The sequence below is a fragment of the Canis lupus genome, chromosome 19 (assembly GCF_011100685.1).
Source record: "Canis lupus familiaris isolate Mischka breed German Shepherd chromosome 19, alternate assembly UU_Cfam_GSD_1.0, whole genome shotgun sequence".
In the NCBI taxonomy this organism is placed as follows: domain Eukaryota; kingdom Metazoa; phylum Chordata; class Mammalia; order Carnivora; family Canidae; genus Canis; species Canis lupus.
Window position 1 is genome coordinate 52680452 of NC_049240.1, and position 27394 is coordinate 52707845.

At 47.6% G+C, this 27394-nt stretch overlaps 1 protein-coding gene across 3 annotated transcripts in view; it reads left to right on the forward strand.

Annotated features, from left to right (window-relative positions):
- Positions 1-27394, forward strand: part of LYPD6 (LY6/PLAUR domain containing 6) — a 122859-nt gene that overhangs the window by 82605 nt on the left and 12860 nt on the right. For all 3 annotated transcript variants that reach the window (XM_038565186.1, XM_038565183.1, XM_038565184.1), the window contains exons 2-3: positions 12343-12531; positions 21090-21188. In XM_038565186.1, coding sequence (XP_038421114.1) covers positions 12414-12531; positions 21090-21188 — 217 coding nt within the window. In that variant the 5' untranslated portion in view covers positions 12343-12413. The remainder of the gene's footprint in view (positions 1-12342; positions 12532-21089; positions 21189-27394) is intronic.

Here is a 27394-nt window from a genome sequence, read left to right on the forward strand (position 1 = left end):
GCTCGTGCTCGCAGGCTGCCCCAAACCCTTTCTGGGTCTGGCCCTTCCTCCATCATCCCATCCCCAGAGGTATGCCTCCTAGGGCAGGGCTCCCCCGAATGCTGTCTTCTCCCTCCTCGGCACCTGCCACTCATGTAGAAGATTCAAAAATGTGTGTTTTCATTTCCTGGTGCCCCTGTTCTCTCAACTGTAAAATGGGGTAATAGTAGTGCCTACTTCACAGTGCTGTGGGGATTGAAGAAAGCTCTTAGAGAGTGTCTTGCACATGTTGGGTTGAACCACACAGGACTCCCATTTTTGTAGACCAGGAGCGATCCAAGAGTAGTGATATCTTAACTGTTCAGCCCTATAGTAAGTGCTCAGTAAATGCTAGTTATTACTATTCTAATAAAAAATTTTACTTATAAAATAAATAAGAGAGAGAGAGAAAGAAAGAAAGAAAGAGCACAAGCAGGCAGAGCAGGAGGGAGAGGGAGAAGCAGGCTCTCCACTGAGCAGGGGCCCCAATGTGGGGCTCCACCCCAGGACCCCGGGATCATGACCTGAGCTGAAGGCAGACGCTCAACCCACTGAGTCACCCAGGCGCCCCTCTAGTCAGTGCTGTTATTTTCCATTTTATTTCATTAGTGTATTTAATTTGAATGTAATTTTATTTATATATGGTAATTTTGTTTAGCTTTAAAGCTATTACGTGGGCTTTAAGCAGAGGGGCTTAGACCTAGTTTTCTATCTGTGTAGATGTAAGAAGCATTATGGTTACTATAATTAGGGTTAATTGAGAGTAGGGATAGATGAGACTGTGAGACTTTTTTCTCTTTAAAAGAGAAGGCAGTTTTCAAATTTGAGAAATCCTGTCTTAGGCCTTCCCAGTCTGCCTCGTATAATTCACTTGCCCTGGGTTTTTAGCCTCGCCTGAGGATGCTGATTGTAGTTGGAATCAGCTAGGAAATCTGGCAAGGAACCTGGGCTTTTGATTTCTTCTAATAGAACACAGTATTCCATGGAGACCTTTTTAAAGACCTTTTTAAAGACCTTTCATACCTCCTTCCAAGACTGGGGAACAGAGGGTTCTGAGCCAGCATCTTGATCCAAAGGAGGAACCCGATGCCTTGTTAGGACACTCAGGGCTGATTTTAAGAATTATCTTAGCTAGCAGGCATGTGCTCGGTATGGTCCAAAGTGCTCCATGTGTGTCATCTCCTTTAGTCCTCCTCAGGGCCCTATGGCATAGGCAGTATGATTGCCCCTATTTCACAGGTGAAGAAAATGAGGCACAGGGATTCAGAAACCTGCCCGAGGTTCCAGTAGCAGAGTCCGAATCATAGCCTGGGCTGGCCTCCTTCATAGTCCAGCTTAAGATGAAGTGGTTTCTTTGATCCTTCTTAGAATTGTTTAAAAAAAAAAAATGTGTTATCTAAAGCTTGGGGTTTTCTCTTGGCCCTAATTTCTCCTTTGCCTTGAGGGCACCCTACATTCTTTCTCCGTGCAGTGCTCCTGGGGGATTTGCTCACAGGCGGTGCTGGAGGGGGTCCCCGAGGGATGGAGTTATTTGGTTGGTTGATGGTTTTCTCCAGCTACGATTCCACTTCCTCCGTTTTGAGGCTGGCCTTTGTTAATGTGCTGTGTTTCCTACTTATTTTTTTTTCCCTTTCTCCATGAGAGTAGAATGACAGCATGTATTTCTGTTTATTAACATCTTTTTAGAGAAAAAGCAAGAATATTATTACTAATACCAAGAATTGTTTTTGCGTTACTGTGGCCAGGGGCAGCTGATCCCGGTTTTTAGGGAGGAGCTCTCTTTAAGGGAAAGCATTTATGAATGAACAATCCTAAAATTAGGAACAGGGCCGTGGCAGGAGCCCCTACGATCAGGGACCCTGAAGCCTCCCCTTCACTGCATGGTACATCCACCTCTGGCTATGATATTTTGGAATTTTGACATCTTTTGTTTCCTCTGATCCCTCCTATTTCCACTGCCTTATTACTAATGTATTATTTGATAATTCATATGAACCTAGACGTTAACTGGGTCTTTATAAAATGTAATGGGTCAACCCTGTCTCCACTTCCCCCTTTCTTCCTTCTTCCAGATAAGCGGCTCTGGTTGTCAGGAAGGACTGTGGACCTCAAGTTGGGTTTTATTGGTAACACCTGGTGACCCCCATGAGGGCCTGTGGAGGACGGGTGCAGTCACTGTGTTACCTGGCTCCTCTACCTGGCGTCTTGCAAATGTGTGGCCTTGCTTGTAAAGCCAGGAGGTCATCCTCACCCCATGGTCACTCTTGACTAAATGGCTCCAAGATGTATCATCTCTCCCTTGCATACAAAGCAAATCAGCGTCTCCTCCCATGTACTTAGCAACCTGAAGGGGATCTTTAAGAATCACATCAATGATTTTAGTAATAGGGCTCAATAATCTGTTCAGCTGGAACTATGAATGACAGCATGTTTAACAGATAATGCTAGCCGTACCTGCCCCACAGAGGATGATGGATGAGTGAATGAGCAAGTAAGATAGAGAACGAGGAGGACAACTGGGGAACAGGAATAGGAAGACTGCAATGAGGAGGGGAGAGGAGTCTCATGCGGCTCTTTCAGTATCAGAAGTCAGGGAGTGGAGTCTACCTAGATGCCTAGATACCTACCCACATTTCCTCATCCATGAGAAGCTACTCGGTATTTTTTCTCTAGGAAGGGAGTTAATTTAGTTGCAAAAATAAAAAGTTTCTATTATCCAGGACAGTCTTCTTTTATTAATAACTCCTGCATCTTTTTCTGCCTGGATGCATACTATTATGTAAAATCTTATTATATTGTTTTGCTACAATAATAGACTTCTTTAATAACCATTATTTATGGAGGCTTGCAAATGAAGATGGTGCATTACAAAGGAAGAATTCACACCTCAGTGATACAGAGTCAGGAGGTCATCTGGTACATTCCTTTGCCTTCACACCCAGGGTGAGGTAAATAACAAATTACAGTTTAGACTGTGAGTTTTCACAGACCCCAATACCCTTTCACCAAAATGAAACTGTGATGGTCTTTGCGCTCTCAGGAGACATGTTGTGTGTCACTGAAGGCATTGGTTGGTCAGAAATTTGGAAGATGAATGCATGGATGAATGTAGGTGACCTACGGATCTTCTTTTTGTGACTGTGCACGCCTTTCAGCACCGCTTTCTTAGCTTTCAAAGCCTTTGCTTTGAAAATTTTTTAACTTCGTTTGTTTGTTTGTTTTTTAATGGATGGATTTGGTTTTGGAAACATATTCTGTATTAAATGAGAAAAATTGGTTAAGACTTAGTACTTAGCTACTAAGGAACCCAGTGATTTGAAAAAAAATTAGCCATCGAGTTTTCACTTAAGCCACTGTTTTAATGTTGGCCATTTTATTTTATTTATTTTATTTTTCTCACAAAAAGAGAGAGTACAGGCTGGCTCTCCTACCCTAGCAACTACAGTTTTCTTGAACTTGAGTTATAAAGGGCCGTCTGGAAACAACCGTCAAGGGGTTTGGAAAAAACTTGGTTAGGATTCTTGGAACCATGGGCAAAACCCTACTCCATGCAAAATAGGGAATAATACTTGATGTGAATTAGCTCTTCTTGGCCCTGGGGGAGAATCAAGATTAGGTTAAGTGATTGTTAGTAAGTTGAAGGTGGGAATTAGTAAGTTCAAATATTTTGAAATTCCACATTTTTTGGAAGGTCTCTAGGATAAAAATTCCTAGAAAAAATAAAATGAAAATACGATATTCTTAATCATATAGAAGCATTTTAAAAATGACACAGAAGCAAAAATTTCTACAAACCACCACTCCCTTCCAGGCAAATAAAAAATGTCAGGCTGGACCTGAAATGTACCTGGTGTTCCATTCCTGGAGAGTTCTTTGACTCCATCCCCTTGTGGCTGTTTGTACTTCCAAATGCCATCTCATCAGTTCTCTAGAAACTTCAAATTGATAGAGGAAGCAAACAAGCAAACAGCCAGCAAGCGGAAGAGAGTTAATATAACATCTCTTAGAAATGTGAATATACTGCTGGGCATACGTGGCCAGAAATCATTTATCCTTCAGGAATTGAAGCATTTTTGATGCAACTGACCTTTAAATCAGATTGGAAAAGGTACAAAGGCAGCTTTTCCCTATAACTCTAGCCTCGCCAAGAGGTTCCAGAAAAAGAAATACACATCTTTTTAAAGCATTGATTTTTATACAAGTAGATCCTCAATTCATACCAGAATATGTGATCATATATCTCCCTATAGCTTATGGAAATGAAACATTAGTGTCTAAGAAGTCTGGAAGAGGTAATCTCTGACTAGTTCTCTATCATTGAAATTTTTTTGACTTTTTGTTTGTTTGTTTGTTTGTTTGTTTGTTTGTTTTTTAAGCAGGCTCCACACCCAGGGTGGAGCCCAGTGCAGGGCTTAAACTCATGACCCTGAGATCAAGACCTGAGCTGAAGTCGAGTCAGATGCTTAACCAACTGAGCCACCCAGTCTCCCCTATTATTGACATTTTTAAAAACCAACTCTAACCTTTTTGTTGATAAGCCTTAAAGAAGTATTAATGTCAAAGCATTTATGTTACAAAGAAAAATGTAAGCTGGTGGCTAGTCCCTTTTAGAAGACTCTTGAATTGGTCAAAGCTCCTGGTTGCAAGGGTCAGAAAGCCACCTAAAACTAGCTTGGGCAAAAATGTTATTTATTGGGGGTGCCTTGGGTGGCTCCATAGGTTAAGCATCTGACTCTTGATTTTGGCTGGGGTTATGATCTCAGGGTTGTGAGATTATCCCTGTGTTGGGCTCTGCGCTACCCCTGGAGGTCCTTAAAAGTCTGTCTGTCTGTCCTCTCCCTCTCCTTTTGCTCCCCACCCCCCATGCATGCATTTGTTCTCTCTCTCTCTCTCAAAAAAAGGTTACTGGATGGAGATTGAGGCTTCTTCTTCTTCTTCTTCTTTTTTTTTTTTTTTTTTTTTTTGGTGAAAAAATTTATATTTAGATTTATAGCTGGCTGGACTCAGTTTAGATGATCCCAATTTTGTTGGCAACATCCAAAGCATCATAGTCAGGAGCCAGTCGAATATATGCTTTCTTCTCTCCATCAGGCCTGATCAAGGTGTTGACTTTGGCCACATCAATGTCATAGAGCTTCTTCACAGCCTGTTTGATCTGGTGCTTATTGGCCTTGACATCCACAATGAACACAAGTGTGTTGTTGTCTTCTGTTTTCTTCATTGCTGACTCAGTAGTTAAGGGGAACTTGATGATGGCATAGTGATCAAGCTTGTTTCTCCTGGGGGCCCTCTTTCGAGGATATTTGGGCTGCCTTCGGAGATGCAGGGTCTTGGGTCCTCGGAATGTAGGTGACCTACGGATCTTCTTTTTGTGACTGTGCACGCCTTTCAGCACGCTTTCTTAGCTTTCAAAGCCTTTGCTTTGGCTTTGGCTTTGGGAGGGGCAGGGGCTTCCTTCTTCCCCTTCGGTGCTATCTTCGTGAAAGGGCGAGATTGAGGCTTCTAAGGAAAGAGTTACAATTAACCAGAAAGGCAAGGGTTGCACACAACTCAGCTCTTGTCTCCATCCCTCATCTCTGACTCTCTTGGCCAGCAAGTTTCATTGTATTCTTCCTCCTCCATATGGGGAGGAACATGCCCTACACATGTTCCTAAGTTTCATTTCTTGAGGACTCCAGTACCAGAGAGGGCTGATTGTCTTTTTCGGATTTTGGCTTTAAAAATACCCAGGAAGAACTCTGATTGGCCTGGCTTGGATCACATGTCCCACCCTGGTCCAAGCAATAGCAGCCTATAGGATGGACCATGTAAGAATACAATGTACCTCCATAACACCAAATGATGGGTATCAGTAGAAGAGCCATTCCATAAGGAGGAGGAGACATAGGGCAGAAGTGGTGCCAAATGCCCACTAGAACTATCGTTTCAACCTTATCTTTTGATTTGCCAAGTTGTAATGGCATGGCATTTTATTTTTAGGGAAGAAAATCATCCCAACAGGTAACTTCCCCACCTTCTGGCATTTGTAGAAATACTCATTTGAGCCATCATTAGTTTCATTTTGCATTTCCAGGTTAATGAGGTTACTTAGAACTTAGTATTGTTAATTGTAGGGACATATGTGTGATTTTGCTGGCCCAACATCCAGTTCTTGGCCACGGTTTGGGAAGAACTGAATGAGAATACAGGCAAAGAGGGGAGCAAGGTTGAGGGCTAGAAATTCCTGATAAGAGGTTAAAAATCCAGCCATGTCCAAACTAGACGGTCAGATGAGACAGTGAAATTCATCCCTTTCCTCCCTTACCCACCTTTTGGTTACAGTCTGTTTGATTTGAATTTCTTTACTTTGCCACCAACGTGAAACATGGGATTATCTTCACAAGTGGCACTGTAATTCCTACTTAGCTCTCCTGTACCAGCTCTTCATATTCCAGGTAGCTATTGCGACATAGCAAATCACCACAAAATGTAATAGCATAAAGTAGTTGTCATCATTTTATTTCTCTCTCCTCACTTATGTGGGTCAGGAAGTGAGAAGGGCTTGGCCAGGCAGTTCTCACTTGGAGTCTTCATGCGCTTGTAATCAGACCGTGGCTGGAGCTGGAATGGAGCAGAGAGTGGAGCAGGAGCAGCTGGGGACTAGCAGGGCAGCAGCACTATCTCTTCATAAAATCTCAGTAGCTCTGGGTGGGCTACTTGGGCTTCCTCTCATCATGGCACTCAAAGCAGTCAGATTGCTTACATGGCTGGGTGTTCCAGAACACTGCGTGTAAGTTGAGTTATTCCCACCATACTCCGGCCAACTGGTCAGTAAGTTTGGCCCAGAATAAAAAGGAGAGGATGCAAACCCCACCTCTCAATGGAGAGATGTCAACGAATTTGCAGATGTGTTCGTAAACCACCACCATGTTATAAGCGATTCTCAAATTGTGAGAAGTTACTGTAGTCAGAATGATACATTTAAGTTGTCTTCGTTTGGTGAAGACATGTTCTTAATTTGTATTTTTGGGAGCTGGATTAACGTCTCTAGTCATTAAGGTACTACCACGCCTAGATTACACATATCTAAAATTAAGTCAAGATTTCTCATGATCTTTCAGGCTTCAGAATTTCATTTTGCTCCTATGTTAGGCATTTCAAACTTCAATATGGATAGTATTGGGAAATGCTTAGATTTGTATTACTTCTCTAGTTCACATTTGCTTGTGTAGTGATTTAGTATTGAGGTGTTGTCGTTTGGTAGTTGTACCTTAGTCAGTGTAGCTTCCAAAAGTGCTTAATTAATTGTCTTATTGACCAGTTTAAGGAGTTGGGAGTATCTTATTTTATGGACTCTCTATGAAATAGCAGTTGGGGTGTAGATTTGTAAAACTTGACCTGGGTTATGGGTCTATCACTTTGCCTCCATGACTAGTGTTAGGAATCCTCCTTTATACTAAGTATTACCGTCGAGTGAAAATCAGAATGCGACTCTTTTCAACTTTCTCCCAAGTGGAGGAAGTCAAATAGATCTTGAACTAATTTTTTTTCTGTTTCAGAACGTAGCAAGTTATCCATTGGAATAAAACCAGCACTTGAGTAACTCATGCAAAGGTAATTTAGAGCACAAATTAAATCTGTCAGAGTGGTATTAGATTTGCAAAAGCTCATAAATAACAAATGAAAGGTCACAGAGCTGTGAAAATGAGAGTGTACTTCTTCATAAAGAGAACTATAGTCAGGGATGGGGTCCTCAGCGCATATTCAAATAGCAGCACATAAAATGGAAATGCAACATCTTTTCTAAATGTCTAGGACAGTCCAAAGGCACAGTGGACTCCGGAGAAAGGCGTCAAAGTCCTAGAAAAGACCCTTCATATTATCTGAGCGTATCCAGCATCATATTTGGGAGGCTTAGGGATTAAAGCTTCCTTGCCTACTGACTCTGGACAGAAAAAATACAGCCCCTTCAGCAGAGCCCATATTTCAGTGATGGTTAGACTAATTGTGAATGCATGTAACTCATCTTTCATTTTTTAGTTCCTAGGATATACTAATAGAGTGAGTAGGGTTTCAGGATTTACCATAGGAATGTAAGCAGTTGGTGGTGATATGAATAAATAGGTCTGCCCATTCTGTTTTTCTTATGGGAAAGAGAGGTGGAAAATACAGCCCTGGCTACTACAGAGTAGACAAGGTCTTTTACTGTGCATTGTCTGCACATTTTTTTTTAGTGCCATGTTGGACTTGACTTGTATAAGGAAACAAAATCTATATTAATTAAACGCAATGTATGAGATTCATCAGAATCAAAAATGTTTTATATCTAAGGACACCATCAAGGAAGTGAAAAGTAAACAAGGAGGGAGAAAATATCTGTAAATCCTGTATCTGAAAAGTGTCCAGAGTCCAGAGTATAGAAAGAACTCCGGTAAGTCAACAATAGAGAGACAATAACCCTATTAAAAAATGAGCAAAGGATTTGAATTGGTATCATCCCAAGAAGATCTACAAATGGCCAGTGAGCACATGAAAAGATGTTCAGCATCATATCACTTGGGAAATGCAAATCAAACCACGAAGATACCACCTCACACTCACCAGGCTATAATAAAAAAAAAGGCTTTTTTTTTTTTTTTTTTTTTTTTTTTTTTGTGAAAATAAGGATTGGTGAGGATGTAGAGAAATGAACACTGGTGTTTTGTTGATGGGATCGTAAAATGGTGCAGCCACAGTGGAAAACTGTTGGGCAGTTCTTCAAAAAGTTAAACACAGAGTCACCATAAAACCTGTCAATCCCACTCTTAGGTATATACCCAAGAAAACTGAAGACGTGTGTCCACACAAAAGCGTGAACAGGAATGTTCTCGCAGCGTTATTATTCCCAGTAGTCAAAAAGTGGAAGCCCCCTGCGGCGCCTGGGTGGCTCCGTCAGGTCAGTGTCTGCCTTCGGCTCACGTCATGATCCCAGGGCCCTGGGGTGGAGCGAGTCTGCTTCTCCCTCTCCCTCTGCCCCTCCCCAGTGCTCCTTCTTTCTCTCTCTCTCTCTTTCTCTCAAATAGATAAATAAAATCTTAAAGAAGTGGAAGCCACCCAAATGTCTATCAGCTGATGAATGGATAAACAAATGTGTTACATTCATATCCTAAAATATTATTCAGCGGCAATAAAGGCATGTTGAACCCGTTCATGCTACTACGTGGATGAATCTTGAAAATCTCGTACTAACTGGAAGGAGCTGGACACAAAGGGCCATTTGTTATATGGTTTCATTGACACAAAATGTTTGCAGTAGGCCAACCCATAGAGCTAGAAGGTAGATTCGTGGTCGTAGGGGTTCGGGTGGGGGGTGGGGGGAATGGGAGTGGCCACCGATGAGTGCGGGAGTTCTGGGGGGTGATGCAAGTGTTCAGGGCCAGGTGACGGGTCGTGCAATCGTGTGGATACACAAACACACTCCGCCGAGTAATACTGGCTGATGAGAACCTTTTCAGCCTACAAATTAAGCAAAAAGAAGAATATTAAACTGATCAGAAGTCCTCAACCATTTTGCTATCTGTCCTTTGAGGCCGCCTTCTAGGCCCACCTAAGCCCAGGGAATACATAAAGAACCATTTCGCGAGTGAGCGGTGCCGGAGTGACGAGGCCTCAGCTGCTTGAGGGGTTCGGAAGGCCTCTTGGGTCCACCACCTGCGTGAGCGCACCTGCAGGAGACGTGCGCCTGCAAAGGGCAGGACAGGACCTCGCGACCTGTGCTCTCTCCACGCCTCTGACACGAGCAAACGTGACGCAGCTGTGTAGAGGGCCTGGGGTGGGACACAGGCCCCACGGGGCGGCTGGAGGGAGACGCGGGAGAGCGTGGGTGGGCGTCACCCCCGTTTGCTTCATCGATGGCGGGTGCCAGGAGGTCACCTGCGTCCGCATGAGCCTCGACAACAGTAAAAGCTTGGTGACAGGAGCTACCCTCCCCGTCTCCCACCTGCTTTGTCCCTGCCTGGCCAGCCACGGGGCACATTTTGGGGTGAAAGAAGTGTGGATTTCCAGTAGTTCTGGAAATTGTGGTATTTTTTCTGATTTCAGGAAAGCGAGCTGTGCTGAACCCCCATTCACGGCCCCTTGGTTACTCTCCCTTAGAACACGACAGTCCTGTCATGGTCACCCTGACTTCGAAAACCACATTGACTTGAACGCTGTATTTTGAACAAAACAATAATAATGAAAATACAGGGAAATATTACACAGGATTTCCTGCGTGACGGACGCTGTCCTTAGGGCTTCACTGCGTCGCTTCACGTCATTCGTGCACTAAACTGTCGAGGCAGGTGGCATTGTGACCTCATTTGGCAGGTGCAAACCCGGGGTGCAGGGGGTGTGGCTGCGCAGCAGGGTCTCGGGGCAAGGCCTCCAGCCGGGGCTCCCCCCCCTCAGCCAGGGGGCCGCTGGAGGTCAGGGGGCCGCTGCAGGCCGCGGGGTGCGCTGCAGGCTTGGGGGGCGCTGCAGGTCGGGGAGGCCGCTGCAGGTTGGGGGGCTGCTGCAGGTCTGGGGGGGCCGCTGCAGGTCGGGGGGCTGCTGCAGGTCTGGGGGGGCCGCTGCAGGTCGGGGGGCTGCTGCAGGTCTGGGGGGGGCGCTGCAGGTCGAGGGGCCTCACTCGGGGCCGGGGAGCCGCTGCAGATCGGGGGAGGTCGCTGCAAGTCGGGGGGCCGCTGCAGTTCAGGGGGTTGCTGCGGGCTGGGGGTCCGTGTGCCTCAGGTGCAGCCGCACCCGGGAGGCCTTGGAAGCGGCACCACGCTCCTTTAGGAGGATGTTGTGTTGGTGTCTGTCATTCGTGTCCTGTTTTCTCGGGGTGCCCTCAGGCAGGAGCCCAGCCACCAGACGCCCCGATTTTCTCTATTTGTTTCATAATATATTTACTCTTGATCTATTTTTTTTGACAAAATGATTTTAGAATTATTTTGTCATAGTTTTAAAAAAATCTCACTGAATATTTGTATTAAAATTTGTAAACAGGGGATCCCTGGGTGGCTCAGGGGTTTAGTGCCACCTTCAGCCCAGGCCATGACTCCGGGGTCTCGGGATCGAGTCCCACGTCCGGCTCCCCGCATGGAGTCTGCTTCTCCCTCTGCCTGGGTCTCTGCCCCGCCCCCCTGTGTCTCTCATGAATAAGTAAATAAAATCCTTAAAAAAAATTTGTAAACAGAATGTCCAACTGGTGTTTATTTCTGCCACTTTCAAATAAAGTGACTATCTCACATGCTCCCTGTGGGGGCAATAGAGTGATGGTATTTGCAAAAGAGTAGAACACGAGGGACAGACGGCAGGAAAGCGGTAAGAGGGCAAGCGGTGGCACGTATGACTGACGACATGCATGCACATTCTTAGTGAGCCGGACAGCTCAACCTAGTAAAAGACTTTACTGCTCTCGATTTTAATTGAAAAGGACAGAACCAGAATAAAGGATGCAATGGTGACTGCTTAGTGCTACGCTGATGCTCCAACCTCATTTATCAGTTTGACTTTTTCCTTCCTTTTCTTCCCTTCCCTTCCCTTCCCTTGCCTTGCCTTGCCTTGCCTTCCCATACCATCCTATCCCTTCCCATCCCATCCCTTCCCTTGCCTTCTCATCCCATCCTATCCTATTCCATCCCATCCTATCCTATTCCATCCCATCCCATCCCATCCCATCCCATCCCATCTCATCCCATCCCATCCCATCTCATCCCTTCCTTTGCCTTGCCTTGCCTTGCCTTGCCTTGCCTTGCCTTGCCTTGCCTTGCCTTGCCTTGCCTTGCCTTCCCTTCCCTTCCCTTCCCTTCCCTTCCCTTCCCTTCCCTTCCCTTCCCATCCTGTCCCATCCCATCCCATCCCATCCCATCCCATCCTAGCCCAAATCTGAAAGCCTCGCCTCTGTGGGTTTGCTTGGGCACCATGACCCAGGGGTGCTGCACTCTCACACCTGGCCTTCATCGTTCCCAAGGAAATGCTCCTGAACCGTTGTGCCTGCCTTCCGCCTTGGTGCATTCCGGCTGACATCCCCTGGCCTCCTGGCAGAAATACCTGGATTTCATTAAAACCCAGTCTCTCCTGAGGCCATCTCTGCTGGATATTAGAGGGGACTGCTACCCCACCAGGGGAGTTTTAGCTACCTAATGAAGAATAGATTGGGGCTGGACTGTTCGACGTGCTCTCACATTACCGTTTAGAAGGTTTCTCTCCCTGTCGACCCACCTGCCTGTGCCTGTGGCTTCCTGTGTGCCCGCAGCTCATCCGACCAGTGCAGGGGCTCTGCTGGGCCCCCCAGGGTTTCCTCGAGTTGGACACTAAGATGAGTCTTGCTTCATATTTCAGGTGCGAGTTCCCTCCCGTTGTCCCAAGTTCTGGCTCCCAGGCCCCCTGTATGAGTGACGCCTCGGTCTGCCATGGAACCTGGCCCTGCCCTGGCCTGGCTCCTGCTCCTGAGCCTGCTGGCTGATTGTCTGAAGGCCGCTCAGTCGCGAGACTTCACAGTGAAAGACATTGTCTACCTCCACCCTTCAAGTAAGACTCCTGTTCGCTTTGCTGCTGAAATGTCGCTTTACTTTAAATAAGATGTGAGTTGGGACGCCCGGGTGACTCCGTGGTTGCGCGTCTGCCTTCAGCTCAGGTCATGACCCCGGGGTCCCGGATCGAGTCCCGCGTCGGGCTCCCCGCGTGGAGCCTGCTTCTCCCTCTGCTTGTGTCTCTGCCTCTCTCTGTGTTTCTCATGAATAAATAAATAAAATATTTGAATAAATGAATAAATGAATAAAATCTATTTAAAAAAAAAAAAAGATGTGAGTTGAAAGACAGGCAAAGGCAGCCTTCCACGCAAGGGAAACTACTTTGGATGATTTGATTGGGAGGGTGCTGGTGCCCCCAGAGATGTATGTTTTGCCCTCGCCTTTTAAATAGGGTGTTTGTTTTTTATTCCAAGGCAGATTGTTAAGGCTTGTTTTCTCTGTTCGCAGCACAATCGCTCCGATGCTGAGCGCCCTTCCCTTTAACTTGTGCCAGCTCCCAATCGGTTATCAAAGTGAACTGGCGTGTCCCGGGAGGAGGGTGTTTGTAAAAAGATCAGTTCTTTACAGGCAAGATAATAGCTGGTCTTCCTGTCTGGGCGTCGGATTCTCAGTTTCAGCGGTGTTGGCCTCCGCTACTTCCTATTCCCTATCCCTTTTGGTTTCCTGTGTTTGAGAATCATCTAGGGAGCGCGTAGTAATGTAGGTGCCCAGATCCCTTCCCTGGGTGTCTGATTGCACACGCCTGGGACTGTACCAATGAATTTTTGCTTTCGGCAAGAATTTCAGGTGTTTCTCTTACTCGTATTCTAAGGATCACACTTCGGGAAGCATAGCAGTTAAACTTCTGCTTTTGGCCTCCATCTCTCCGTTTATCTTCTCCCTCCCTCTTATTTCTGTCTGAATCCTCTTCTGCGTGGCCCCTGTGGTAGGGAAGGCTGGGTATATTGGGTGTGTTTTGACCTTCACCATTTGCCCTGAGGTATGTTACTCTTCTGAAATGTTCCGTTCAGCAAATGTTTTCCGAGCGTCTACTGTGTGTCAAGCATCGTCATGGGCATGGGAGGTACAAAGGCAAATAAAACATGGTTCTTGCTTTTGAGGATCTTATAGCCCAAGTGGAGGCAGTCTCCACCCAGTCAGAATATTTCATGGGTACGTGTTCTGGTGTAGATGACAGGGGTTCTGAGGAATGCACAGGGGCTTGGGGCTTGGGTCCGTGGCTCGCTCAACTGCTTTGTAGCCTTCTGGCCTGAAATAAGGTCCCTAACTTTGTGAAGGTTAAATAAAGGAATGTGTGCAGAGCACTTAGCAGAGTATGAGCCGAAGTAAATGCTCAATGAAATTTAGAGGCATCTTGTTAGGTGCTCATTTCTACATTTCTAGAGTGGATGAAATAATACACACCCTGGTGCATTATTTTGTGGACTAGAGATAATATCCGTAAGATACGAGGCACCTACGTGAGAGGCAGTGGGATGTTTGTTTCTTTTTTTTTATAATAAATTTATTTTTTTATTGGTGTTCAATTTGCCAACATACAGAATAACACCCAGTGCTCACCCCGTCAAGTGCCCCCCTCAGTGCCCGTCACCCAGTCACCCCCACCCCCCCCTCCTCCCCTTCCACCACCCCTAGTTCGTTTCCCAGAGTCAGGAGTCTTTATGTTCTGTCTCCCTTTCTGATATTTGTTTCTTATGACGTTGTTGTGAGTGAGTGAGATGGTAAACTGAAGTTGCTGGAAATAGGTCTCTCTAATGTTTTAACTCCAAATATACACTTGACAGGCAGCAAGTAGTTCCTTCAGACTTGCTGCTATTGTATGCTCTCACCGGTAAAGGCTGGTGCCTACTGGTTAATTGTGTGGAAAGAGTATCTGGCTGCTTGTTTCTATGGGACTGTTTATTTTAATGATCATGGAAAGAAGGTGCTTTTTGATATTTGCCGTGTTCTCTGGAATTGCATTTTGGTCTCTTCTCCAAAGAGCCATGCTTTTTTATTAGACCTGGTGAACAAAAACCTAGATTTCAGTCTCAGTTTTGATTGCGAAAACCTTCCGTTTCTATGGGATTCTTTGTCCGCTTCAGTGACAGACTCAGTAGTCACTGGGCCGAAAAACAAGCCTCCTGTGAGGCTGTGATTGTACACAGGGTGGGGAGGAAAATCAAGGGGATTAGATTTGAGTGAACAAGACTAAGTCACACACGCCGACCACTTCTGTGCCAGTGTTGTGGCGGGTCAGTGCCTGGGATGAGTGGGCCCCCTATGTGAAAAGTCCTTTTCAGAATGGGATCTCTAAAGGATGAGCTCTGCAAGGCCAGAGGGAGCAATCAGTCTTGCCCTCTAGAGGTTGGCAGGAAAGTTCTGCTCATGTGGCCTATGTTAATTAAATAGAATTAAATAGGATAGAATTAAAAAGAATTCACATATAGGGGTGTCTGGGTGGCTCAGCCGATTGAGTGGATGACTCTTGGTTTTGGCTCAGTTCATGGTCTCAGGATTGTGAGATTGAGCCCCCGGTAGGGCTCTGTGCTCAGCGTGGAGTCTGTTTGAGATTCTCTCTCTCTCCCTCTTCCCCTCCCCGTACTCACATGCTCACGCACTCTCTTTCTCTAAAAAGAATAAATCTTAAAAAAAAAAAAAAGGATTCACCATATAGAAAGACTTGGTGGGGTCTTCTGATGTGATTTGGAGATATGGAGGCCAGAAGATATCGGTCCTAAGCTCGATTATACATAGATGATTCCCCGGAAGCTCTGGGCTGAATTCTCGCTTAGAGTCTCCATGACTGGTCACGGGGAGTAAAAAGTCTTGCTGGATTGAAGTTACCTTCAACAGTTCCTACTCCACATTTCTCTGCACGATCTCAGGACTTTTTGATGTTTGTTTGCTTCTCTTAGACTTTAATTTTTTTAAAGGTCATGGTCCTCTGCCCCTGAGCGGCACCCACTAGACCAGGTTTAGAGGGAGTGATCTCTCTGCAAATCAGCAGGTTTCTATAGAATATAGACCATAAAAAATAGGTGAGGGAAGAGTGGGATTATCTTGGCTTTGAATTATTAATATAATCACCTCACTTTGTAGATGGAAGCCCAAGTAGCTTTCCCTGGGGTCAGCAAGAGAGCCAGATCCCATTAATGTTAGATACTGCTCAGAACCTACCAGAGGAGAAATCGGTGATGCTAGAGATGTTGAGAAGACACACAAGTTTTCTACACCACCCAAACAAATTCATTTCCCGTGGGCACCAAGCAGTCCTCAGAGACCATAAGCAAAGTGAGGTGAGATTGGAATCTTGGTTGGAAAAGTTCAGCATCCCATGACTCATCTCCTTTGATCTCCGGTTCCCTAATTTTTGTGCGGTTTTTGTTTGTTTTTAAAGATTTTATTTTTAAGTAATCTCTATACCCAGCGTGGGGCTAGAACTCACAACCCCGAGATCAAGGATTGCATGCACTAGCAGCTGAGCCAGCCAGACACCCCTTGGTGCCCTAGTTTTTGAGGTTTCCGACCTTTAATAAAAAAAATCAACTTCATGGCTTTCAAACTTGAGGCACTGACCTCTATAACGTTCTGTTCTGTAATTTGTATGTTTTTCTTTCCTTTTTCATTTGAAAAATGATGAATTTCTTCCCACCCTATGATTAAAATACCAAAGACCAGGGATCCCTGGGTGGTGCAGTGGTTTAGCGCCTGCCTTTGGCCCGAGGCGTGATCCTGGAGACCCGGGGTCGAATCCCACATCGGGCTCCTGGTGCATGGAGCCTGCTTCTCCCTCTGCCTGTGTCTCTGCCTCTCTCTCTCTCTCTCTGTGTGTGTGACTATCATAAATAAAAAAAAAAAAAAAATTTAAAAAAAATAAAATTAAATTAAAAAAAAAAATACCAAAGACCAATAAAACCTTCAAAGCAGGAGTTAGCATTCAGAGAAACGGAGTGACTTCTTTGGTTTCCAGGCATCAGACGAGATAGTGGAATTTAGCATCCTAAGTGGTTGCAACCTGTTCTTGGCCTCCATTTCTTTACTTCTAATAGAAACCTCTCCTGAGAAATCCAATTTTCCTCTGGCTGCATATTCTGAGTCTTTCCTTAATCATGTGGAACAAAGAGCTGTGTCCCTGCGGGGGGCTTGTTTATGCCCAGAGAGTGAGCCAACGCAGTTTCTTCACAATTCTGTACCACGTAAGTCTTAGGAAGTGAGCGTTCTTTCTAAAAAGGTACCAGAAAATGCATTTCTGTCAGAAATATGTTCATAGCATTCAAATTATCCTGACAATATTTTGTCGCTGGATGGACTCAGAAGGGAGATCAATTTATCAGATTTCTAGAAATCTTATGTTTGCATGCAGTTTCCAGAAACAATGGAAATTAGTTTTGCAAGAATAAAACAGGTTTGGATGCGTTACACAGTGGCACGCATTTTAAAACAAGATTCTCTTCTCACCACAGTTTTGATGACTGAAGGCCTTTGTCCAGGCAAAAGTTCCAAGAGATGGAAACAAAGCTGGAGTCTCTTCCATGGCCTTACGAGTGAATTACAGTGGTTGAACCTCGGCTGACCGTAGGACTCTAATGGACCGATTATATTACAGGAAGTAACTGGGCGCTTTGGCTTTTCCTTTTTTCTTTACAATCATCTACTCTTGAGGGACCAGGGACTTATGCCCTGAAATGCAGAACACTAAGCTTATTAACTCTGTGATCAAGAGCCAAATTAGATTCATTCACAGCTGAGGCCACCACGATTTGAAACTTTACTTGCTCTGTAGTGCTTTGAAGTAACAAAGAAGAAAATAACACATCTCTTAGGAACCCTTTTCCTTCCTCCTAAAAAAAAGAACTTCTTTATCAGATGCGGTATCAGTTAGCGAGTTACTGGAGACAGTTGCTCATCTGTGGACCTTAGTTTTTGGTTGAATATTTCCAGGGCGAAGAATTTAACCATTTACTTGATATTGTGCTATAATTGGCCCCTTGAAACGGAGTCTGTTTGAAGAGATTTGGCACAGAGAAGAGTTTGACGATTCACCCATCGGTACTACCTGCCAAGATGCAGGTACAAGTTGCTGAAAGCAAATATTTAGACGGTTGTGGTTGAGACGCACGCAGGTAGGACGTTGTAGATTTAAAAGTAAAACTCACTGAAAAGGAGATCCCTTGGTTGAGTGTCAGAGCCGGTGCTGATAGACATGCCCGAGATAAATGACTTGACGCGAAGCTTCGTTTCGCCGCCGTAGTGTTCTAGCTCATATTCCTGTTTAAATTTTGATGTGCTTTGGGTTACTTGCAGAGCCCAGGCCTACTTGTGTAAGAAATAACAGTATTTAGTGGGATATGTCACCCGTCTAGCAAAAGATCATTTTGAAGAGTCCAGTAAATAATCCAAATTTGGGAACACCACAACTTCTTAGTGCCAGGTTCTCGAGAAGTTCATTCTTGTCGTGGCTAGATCATCAATCTTCATTCAGAGTTCTTAATTTGTCTCTTTGATGGGAAAGTTTCCAGGAATAACTAATCCGACATTCCGGTGAAGAGTTTTACTGGCTGTAGTGACCGACAGATAAAATTGGATGCTCTCGTGAATTAATCACGCCCGCTGCAGTGGCACGGCCGGCTTGCAGTCCTAAACCTGGGGGAGTGTGATGATAATTTTTTGAGAATTACTTTTCGGTGGCAAATCATTTACTTTTTTTTTTTTTCCAATACATGATAATTCCTCAAATTTTACAAGCCATTTTGAAGTTCTTTTAAACCTATTACATATTATGTGTTTTTACATTGACGGTGAAACTAGTTTCTTCACGTATCCAGTAGGACAGCGTCTTAGAATATTTCGTATGGATTTTCTCATAACAGTGTTTGTCAAAATAAGCTCAGTGTCCATGAGGATATTGAGCAGCTTTGGAATGTAAGGACCTGCTTGTTTTAAATTCTTCGGGCTCACACTTGAGATATCTTCTTATGTAAGTAGAATCTCTCCATTCCGATGTAACCCACCTATCTGGACGGTGAGGTGTGGACACATAAACGTTATTTGTGTGTCGTTTTACAAGATCTTGTTTCCTTCTGTTTTGTTATAACCGTATGAAGGGGGAGCATGTATCCCCGTAGTGAAATTTCCTCCCTGGGAGCTGCAGCTCTAAGCTGCCTCCCGTCCTCTTGTTTTCAGACAGTCCGTGCCCTCACTATCATCATCTCCCGGAATTTGAGTCCCCGACTACGTGGAGGAACATAGTTGGCCTCTAAAAAGTTCCAGTTTCTTACCTTTTTTAGACAGGTTGTGAGTTTTGATCATGTTCGTTTCTTGGATGGGGTCAGGCTCAGCTGTGAAATGGTACGAGCACGTACAAGGACGGCGGCTATTCTGTGCAAGGTGAGCACCAGAGTTAAAGCTGGCCCATCATTTTGGCCTTAAGCTGCTGCCTCCTCCTTCATTTATTTTTGATAACACACTTAATTGCTTCCATGTGGGCAAAGCAATTTACCCTGAGATGATTATTTCCACCAGTGGGATACGCAGGCACGGCCATCTGCGAGGGAGAACAGTTGGCTCCTGCAGATGAAGTCTTTGAGCGCTTGCAGTTTTGAAAGAGGCCAGGTAGGGATCCCTGGGTGGCGCAGCGGTTTGGTGCCTGCCTTTGGCCCAGGGCGCGATCCTGGAGACCCGGGATCGAATCCCACATCGGGCTCCCGGTGCATGGAGCCTGCTTCTCCCTCTGCCTGTGTCTCTGCCTCTCTCTCTCTCTCTGTGACTATCATGAATAAATAAATAAATAAAATCTTTAAAAAAAAAAAAGAGGCCAGGTAATTTTACCAATTAAAAAAAAAAAAAAGCAAAAGTTCTGTTTATGGAAGGCAAAACTCTAAGTTGATAAGCAGCGAGGAAAAGCACATGAGTGAGAAGGACAGAGACGACCCGACATTCATTCCTGGCACCTGACATTCTTGGCGGACGCTCGGCCTTAAGTGCCCACCAGGCCCTGCGTGTGCTGGGCATGCTCTCTACAGCGGGACTCTAACCGGACACCTCTCTGTCCGAGGGTACACGAAGGCAAGATACGAGCACCTAGGACAGTCTCTTTGGAAGGTAGGAAGCAGGAATTCAGGGGTGAGGAGAGGATGGGCTAGGGAAGGCTTCCTGGGATTACACATCCCTCAGGCTTGAGCTAGAGGCCTGTAGGGCCTCCACATCCACCACGTGGCCTCAGCGTGCTGCCCCGTGGACATCAGAGACGGGCCTGCTACGGCCTTCGGAGGGTCCCCTCTGCACAGCATAGACTTTGGTCACGAAGACTCTTTTCTTAGCTGCTGCTTACTGTCCCCAGGATTCTTTTTTTAAAAAATAGATCTATTTATTTATTTATGATAGACACAGAGAGAGAGAGGCAAAGACACAGGAGGAGACAGAAGCAGGCTCCATGCAGGGAACCTGATGCGGGACTCGATCCGGACTCCAGGATCACGCCCGGGGCCAAAGGCAGGCGCTAAACCGCTGAGCCACCCAGGGATCCCCATCTCTGAGGATTCTTAACCATGTCAGGGCAACCAGATAAAAATACCAGGTTGAACCGGAGATATTGCCACTTTTTAGGTCAAAATGGTCAAACATAAGGGCATTTTTAATGTTTCAATCTAATATTTATATTTACATGTTGACACGTCTATGCGAGTTGACGCATAAGAGTAAATCGTTGGAAGTCTAGAATGCCTGTCTTTAGTTGGAACTTTTATTGGGATAGTTGTACTTTCGTAAGCAGTTATAAGAAGTGACATAGAGGGATCCCTTGTTTACTTCACTCAGTTTCCCCCAGTGGTAACATTTTGAAAAACCAGGTTATTAACGTTGATGCAATCAATCTACTTGTCTTATCCGGACGTCCCCAGTTTTACTTGTGTTCATTTGTATGTGTATTTAGTTTGACACAGTTTCCTCACATGTGTAAGTCTGTGTCCCCGCCACCGTGTGAAGACCCTAAGCAGTTTCAGTAGCACAAGAATCCCTCCTATCAGCCCCCCCTCCACCTTCCTCTCCCCTCATGCCCCCACCACTCCCATCCTTACCCCCTGGCAACCACTAAACTTTCCTCTACTTCTAAAATGTCATTTTTCAACTGTTGTATAAACGGAATCCTACAGTATGTAATCTTGGGGGACTGTTTTCTTTTCAGTTCGCATAATTCCCTGGAAATTCATCCAAGCTGTTGAATGTATTAATAGTTCACTTTTGTTGCTGATATTCCATAGCATGGAGGTACCGCAGTGTGTTTAACCACTCATTCATTGAAGGACATCTGGATTGTCTCCAGTTTTTGGCTATTACGGCCGAAGTTGCTGTGAATATTCGCATACAGGTTTTTGTGTGAATATCAGTTTTCATTTCTCAGAGATGAGTGTCCAGGAGTGCAATTGCTGCTGAGTCAGATGGTAGTTACAGGTTTAGTTTTTAAAGAAACTGCCAGGCTGTCTTGAGAAAACTTTTGTAAAAAGATGACCATGTCTGACTTCAGGATTCTGTGCTCAGTCTAAAAAAAATTAATCTTTTTCTTGATCCTTTTTCTAGCCACACCATATCCCGGTGGATTTAAGTGTTTCACCTGTGAAAAGGCAGCAGACAATTATGAGTGCAACCGATGGGCTCCAGACATCTACTGTCCTCGAGGTAAATTCTCAGTAGACAGATTGGGGTCCCCAGAGCTGCCCGTGAGCGAACCGCCTTGTTGACTTGACGCATAGATAGAGAGAGGCATGCTTGCGATCTCAACCACTTCTCCTGTCTGAGGCTATTAGTAGTTCTTTTCTCATCGACTTATGATCAAAGGCTTTTAGAGACATCAACTAGTCACAGGAAGGCCCCTTTTCTCCTGAAGCGTCCTTGGAGTGCCTGAAGAGGTAAGTGCTCCTTCCCACCCCGAGGCCTAGCCAAATGCAGGACAAGAAGAGAACAACCAGCCTGTTGGCCACTCTCTGAAGCATCCGTCACTGCATAGTAACTTCCTTTATGTAAAGTATGAATTGGTGTTCATAGAAAGATCCCATTTATTGCATATCTTGCCAGAGGCTTCTATCCTGAGAATGTATGAAAGCTGGAATTCGAAATGCCGTTATTGCACACGCACAAAAAACCTCTGAGCTTTTTAAACTATTCATTTCTTCTGAAGGATGAGACGGATGCCCAATTGAAGCATGAAATTTTGACCCAGAGGCCCATTTCAAAATGAAGTAGACCCTTCACGTCCATACTCATATCTCTTTTATCCCATTGAATAGGAAAAATGGTTATATTTGGTTGTGGAGTCACTAATAATGGGCTGTTTTAATTTTGGAGGGAAGTCCGGTCATTTGAATGGGGGAGATAATGAGGACAGAGTATTTTATTGACAAATGTTTGAGTGGACAGTTAGGTTTCACTGATGATTTAGGTCCAGTTGTTAAAATGACTGAATACACCAGCACCAAATCTATTATTTTGTCACATAATGCAGGAACTCTCACACTCCGCCTGGGCGTTGGGAGAACATGCAAAATGAAATTAAGAGGCAGGTGTCCAGCTGCCTAAGCCGCTACTGTTTAACCCATGAGCTTCCACCGAGGCTGCCCAGTAGAAACTCCCGTGGATCTCTTCAAAATCACTGGAACCTGTGTCCTCCCTGGGCCAGTGGTCCTCAAACTCCAGTATGATCAGCATTTCCTGGAGGGCTTATTAAAACACAGACTTCTGCCCCCTTCCTGGTTCAGGAAGTCTGCTTCGGGTTCTGAGAATTTGCATTTCTAAGGAATTCCCAGGTGACACAGATGCTGCTGGTCTGGAGACCACGCGGTAAGAAACGCCAGCATCTCGGAGAGGAGGGCCCTGCACTGGATGATGGAAATACCACAGGTGATTCTAATGAACAGGCAGGGGCAAGAACCGCTGGGAGCTCCTCTCCCCGCTAATAGGAAGTGAAGTGCACTGTTGTCATTTCCAACTTCCTCTTGTTTACTTTTAGGTAGAGATGCTAATGGGGTCCCAAAAGACCACAGGGAAGAGAAAAACATGTAGATGCCAAAGATTGGCCTAATCACGAGCTAGATAACCAAACCATCCTGGTAATTAAAGATAAGTGCTCTCTGCATTGCCTTCTGCAGCCATGTGCTTATTTTGGAATAAGCCAGTGTTTTCCTAACGTTACCCCTACAGAACGAACATTTGGGCAGGTTGCTGATGGACTTGGTTTAACCCAAGTTGCTTCTCAAACTTGGTGGCGCATTGAAATCACAGGGAAAAATCATAACACCGATGCCCAAGGCCGTTCTCAGGGTGTGGGGTGGTGGCTGAGCATTAGGATTTTTGAAATCCCTCCGGGTCGTCCTAATATGCAGGAAATTTTGGGACCCACTGTAAACAGTGATTCTGGACAAAAACAGGATGGTTTGCTTGTGTCGCCAGTAACCTTTGGGATGGTTCCAGCAGGGAACTCGCTTCTGAAACAGTTGCCGCTAGCCGGAGGTGCTGCAGAGGAAATGTGGCAGCGCTTTCCTCGCCGTTGCCCTCGCAGGCGGGATGCAGGGGACAAGGAGGGCTTGTGAGTCAGTGCTCTCAGGCGTTGGGCCGGATTTCAGAGGCCCTGTCCAAGTCTGACGGTGGGCAGGTATATCCCTGCCACAAAGGAAAAGCAGGGGACCGGTAGCTCTCTGCTTGGATCCCTCTCAGGAAAAGGGGACGATCCCTTGTGGTCCTTTGCCCAGAGGTCAAAACCAGTTCTTCCAAAGTACAGATATCGGAAAGAATCACAGCGTTCACACAAGTTCTCTTTTTCCCTTCTTCCCTCCCACTTTTATCTTTTTTGTCCTTAAACTTGGAAGGCTAGTGGAAAGTGATGCTCTGAGGTTCATGACGCAGAGTGACCATGCCAGGCTTTTGGGGGGGATTATGCAGTGGGAGGTAGGAACCGGGTTTCTCCTTTCAGGGAGCACCCAGTGAGCTGGAGGGACAAGATCTGAATGTGTCAAGTGTCGAGGATGTCGGGACAAGAGCAAGTGCCAGGTGAAGCGTGGCATGCGGTGTGGGGGAGCCGACGGGAACCGCGGCCCTGTGGGGGCTCAGGCGGCGCTGAGGGTGTCGTGGGCCGGGGGGAGGCAGCAGCCCTGCAACTGGGCGGCGGAAGCAGAGTGTCAAGGAGGGCCTTCGGGGGGTCACTCGGAGCACAGGTGTGGCGATGGGCTGCCCAGGGGGGCTCGGGGCCAGCAGAGACGTGGCCCTGGGCGTGGCCACTAGTCCGCGTTGGAGAACAGGGGGGCAAAGAGGTGGAGCTTGGGTATTTTGTGGGGCCTTGAACGTCAGAGGAGGAGTAGGGACTAAGGCTGTGACCTGAGAGGGATGGAGCCACACTCAGCTTCTTTCTTGGCCAACCCCACTTTCCAGGAGCCTCTGGGCCATCTCCAGATTTTTCTAATGATGAAAACATCATCACTGATTATTAGATTAAAATCTGAATCCTAACCACTGAACAGCCCGAGATTTATTTTCTCCCCGCTTGTTAGTAGTTGGCAGCGGCCCTAGAGCCACCAAGGGGCTTGGTAAGGGAGGCTCAGAGGCTGCTGTGGACGAGCACCCCGGCTTTCCGTGAGGTGCTTGGCCTCTTGTTTGTTTTGTGACTCGTCCAGCTGCGTTTTCATTATCACTCAATGTGAAAATAACTGGTTGAAAGCGAAAAACCCCTTTCGTGCCAGTATTTAGTCTTCTCTCTGTGGAATAAGCCCACATTCCAAACTGCTCGGGGATCATCTGGATTTCGAGGATGTTTGAAAACCAAGCTCCGTCACACCGACGTGCCCCGGCGCCTGCTGCACGTGAGCCGCCGGGGCCAGCTGGCCTGCAGGGTCCCAGGCGTGTGGCGGCGGCCGGCAGGCCTTGTCCCGAGTCCTCGGGGCCAGGGCGGCACCGGCCACCGGCGACTCGGGCTCCCGGACTGACTCTGGAAATGTGCGCTACGGGGGTATTTTCCTGTCACGCTGCCCCGGCCTCTGAGCTTACGGATCCCCGCCAGCAGGCTCCGCGGCGGGAGAGGAGGAGGCCCGCAGCCGCCCCTCGCCCCCCCACCTGGCCGCCCCTCGCTGCCCCACCTGGCCACCCCTTGGCTACCCCACCTGGCCGTCCCTCGCCGCCCCACCTGGCCGCCCCTCGCCGCCCCACCTTGCCGCCCCTCGCTGCCCCCCTGGCCGCCCCTCGCTGCCCCCCTGGCCGCCTCTCCTTGCCCCACCTGGCCGCCCCTCGCCGCCCCACCTGGCCGCCCCTCGCTGCCCCACCTGGCCACCCCTCGGCTACCCCACCTGGCCGCCCCTCGCCGCCCCACCTGGCCGCCCCTCGCTGCCCCCCTGGCCGCCTCTCCTTGCCCCACGTGGCCGCCCCTCGCTGCCCCACTTGGCCACCCCTCGGCTACCCCACCTGGCCGCCCCTCGCTGCCCCACCTGGCCGCCTTTCCCTGCCCCACCTGGCCGCCTTTCCCTGCCCCACCAGGCCGCCCCTTGCTGCCCCACCTGGCCGGCTGCTGCTTAGCCTCTGGTTTCTGAGCACGCCCCGCGCAGCCGCCGGAGTCGGGGGGATCTTGAAATCCTATCATCCGAGGGGCCAGTTTAAGGAGCTGACGAAAGAAAACTCGGGGTTAGCCGCACGCCCTCAGAGCCCGGGTTTAGCCCGCGTGCAGGCCCAGCAGCGCCTCGGGACAGGGGCTGGCTCGGTGTTTATTAGGAGTCTGTGGAATTAAATGTCAAGTCCAAAACATCACAATTTCAAAAAGGCTCATTCCGTGGAGGATGCCTGAGCAGCCAGGGCTTTTAGGTTTCTTCTTGATCCTGAAGTGCAGATGCCTCCCTGTAAGACAAAATCTTCCCCTGAAAGTACTGCGGGGCAAAGTCCTGGGTGACCCTTTTCACAGCTGTTACCCGGTTGAAGCAGGAAATATCAGTGTGGCCCCAGCACAGCTGAAGACAAGCCCCGGGGCAGTAATTCGCAGGAAAGCCTGCCTTACTGTCACTCCCTCTCCCTCTCCGCAGCCTTTCGGTTTTACTTTGCCTAAGGGCGGATTTGTTTTCTCTTTTAGGCGATGTTAGATGTTAGACTGCAGCCCTCGCGGTGTGCGGTGTCCGCCTTCTCTAAGGGTCTCTATCCTAGCTCTGAGCCGCCAGGCTTCACATCTTCTAGTTTATCTCTGAACACCTCCCGCCCCATCTCCATCCCGGGTGGAGAACTCAGAGCCTAGCGTTGGCCCTTAGAATTTCCCTTATGTTCAGGAGAGTTCACTTGTTTATTTTATTTTGTTTTATTTTTAAGATTTTAGTTATTTATTCATGGGAGACCCGGAGAGAGAGGCAGAGACCCCGGCGGAGGGAGAGGCAGGCTCCTCGCAGGGAGCCCGAGGTGGGACTCGATCCCGGGACCCCGGGGTCACGTCCTGGGCTGGAGGCAGCCGCGCACCCGCTGGGCCCCCCGGGCGCCCCAGGAGAGTTCACTCGTGTGTCCACAGAAGCTTTCGGGGACACGGCACCAACCCTGCTGGCTGCTGGGGGTGACGGGCTGTGTAGGTGACCCAGCTTGTCCTGTCGCTAATTGGAAGTCTTAGACCTCCTCCTTTTTTTAAAGTCAAAACCTTAAAATTGACGGGTAACAGCCACGCCAGGAAGCGGATAGATGGATCGTAGTGCGGAGCCCGTTGGAATGTCACGAAGTGAACCGGCGGCGTGTGCGTCCCCCGTGCTAGGCGGCGGCGCCTCGCCAGGCCACTAGGGCTGCAGGCGGCCTCCCGGAGGTGGCCTGGTCGTGACGACCAGCACAGCCACACACCGATGAAATCGCAGGCCGTATTCCTTTTCTTCCCCACGTTTCCTATGTGAGAGTCACCCGCGTGTTCACGAGCCGCGGGGCCGTCCTCCGGGGTGTGCTCCACTGCGTCCACTCTCGATGGGCACTGGGGCTGCCTGCGGACTTCGGGTGCCGTGAGCGTCCTTGTGCACGTGTTCTGGAACGTGTGTGTGTGCATTGCTGCTAAGAGCAGCTCCGTGGGGTCGCCGGGCGTGTGGCACGTGTGCTTTGGCCTCCCCGGCGACGGCCTAGCAGCCTTCCAGAGCGATCGTGCCACTTCTTGCCGCTCGGCAGTGCCTGGCAGTGCCCGTTGCTGCGCAGCCTCCCGGCACTCCGCGTTGGCAGAGGCGAGAGGAGCTGCAAGGTGACGGGCCGAGCTTTGTAAGCAGCGGCCTGCGAGCGGGTGGCCGGGCCACCAGCCTGCGTCCCCACGCCGCCCCTCTCCCCCGCGGGCTCGGGTCCCTGCTGGTGCCCCTCGGCGCCCCGGGGAGCCTCCCCGGCAGCAGGTGCCCCGAGGGGAGCTCGGGGAGACACGTCGGGCCGCACTTCGCGTCCCCTCTGCCCCGGGGGCCCGCCTCTGCTTCCACGCGGATTTCTGTTGTTTCAGTTTGATCTGGCTATTTCAATTTTATTCTGTTGTTTCTTGGTAAGAAGGCAGGAGCTAGTTCATTTCAGCGGGCATTGAAACTCCCAGATTGCTTCTCCAATCAGAACCGGTCAGTGATTTTTTTAACCCAAGTTTCATCAGCCTAGACAAGGTGGGTGTTCTTTGGACACCTGAAATCATCCAGCCAGCTCCAATCCACGGTGTTTTCGCCCGAGTATTTTCCGTGAACACAATTGCCTCAGATAGGAAGCATCCCCTTGATGCTTTTGTCTTCTTGCTTTTATTTGAACCACGGTTCACGTGAGGTCCCGTTTATCCTCGCCCCTTCCACCTATCTTCCCAACCACCTTCGTGGCCTTTGCCTGGTAATAAGCACATAGCTTTCTGGATGTCAGGGATTTGCTCTAAAAGAGGGTTTCCT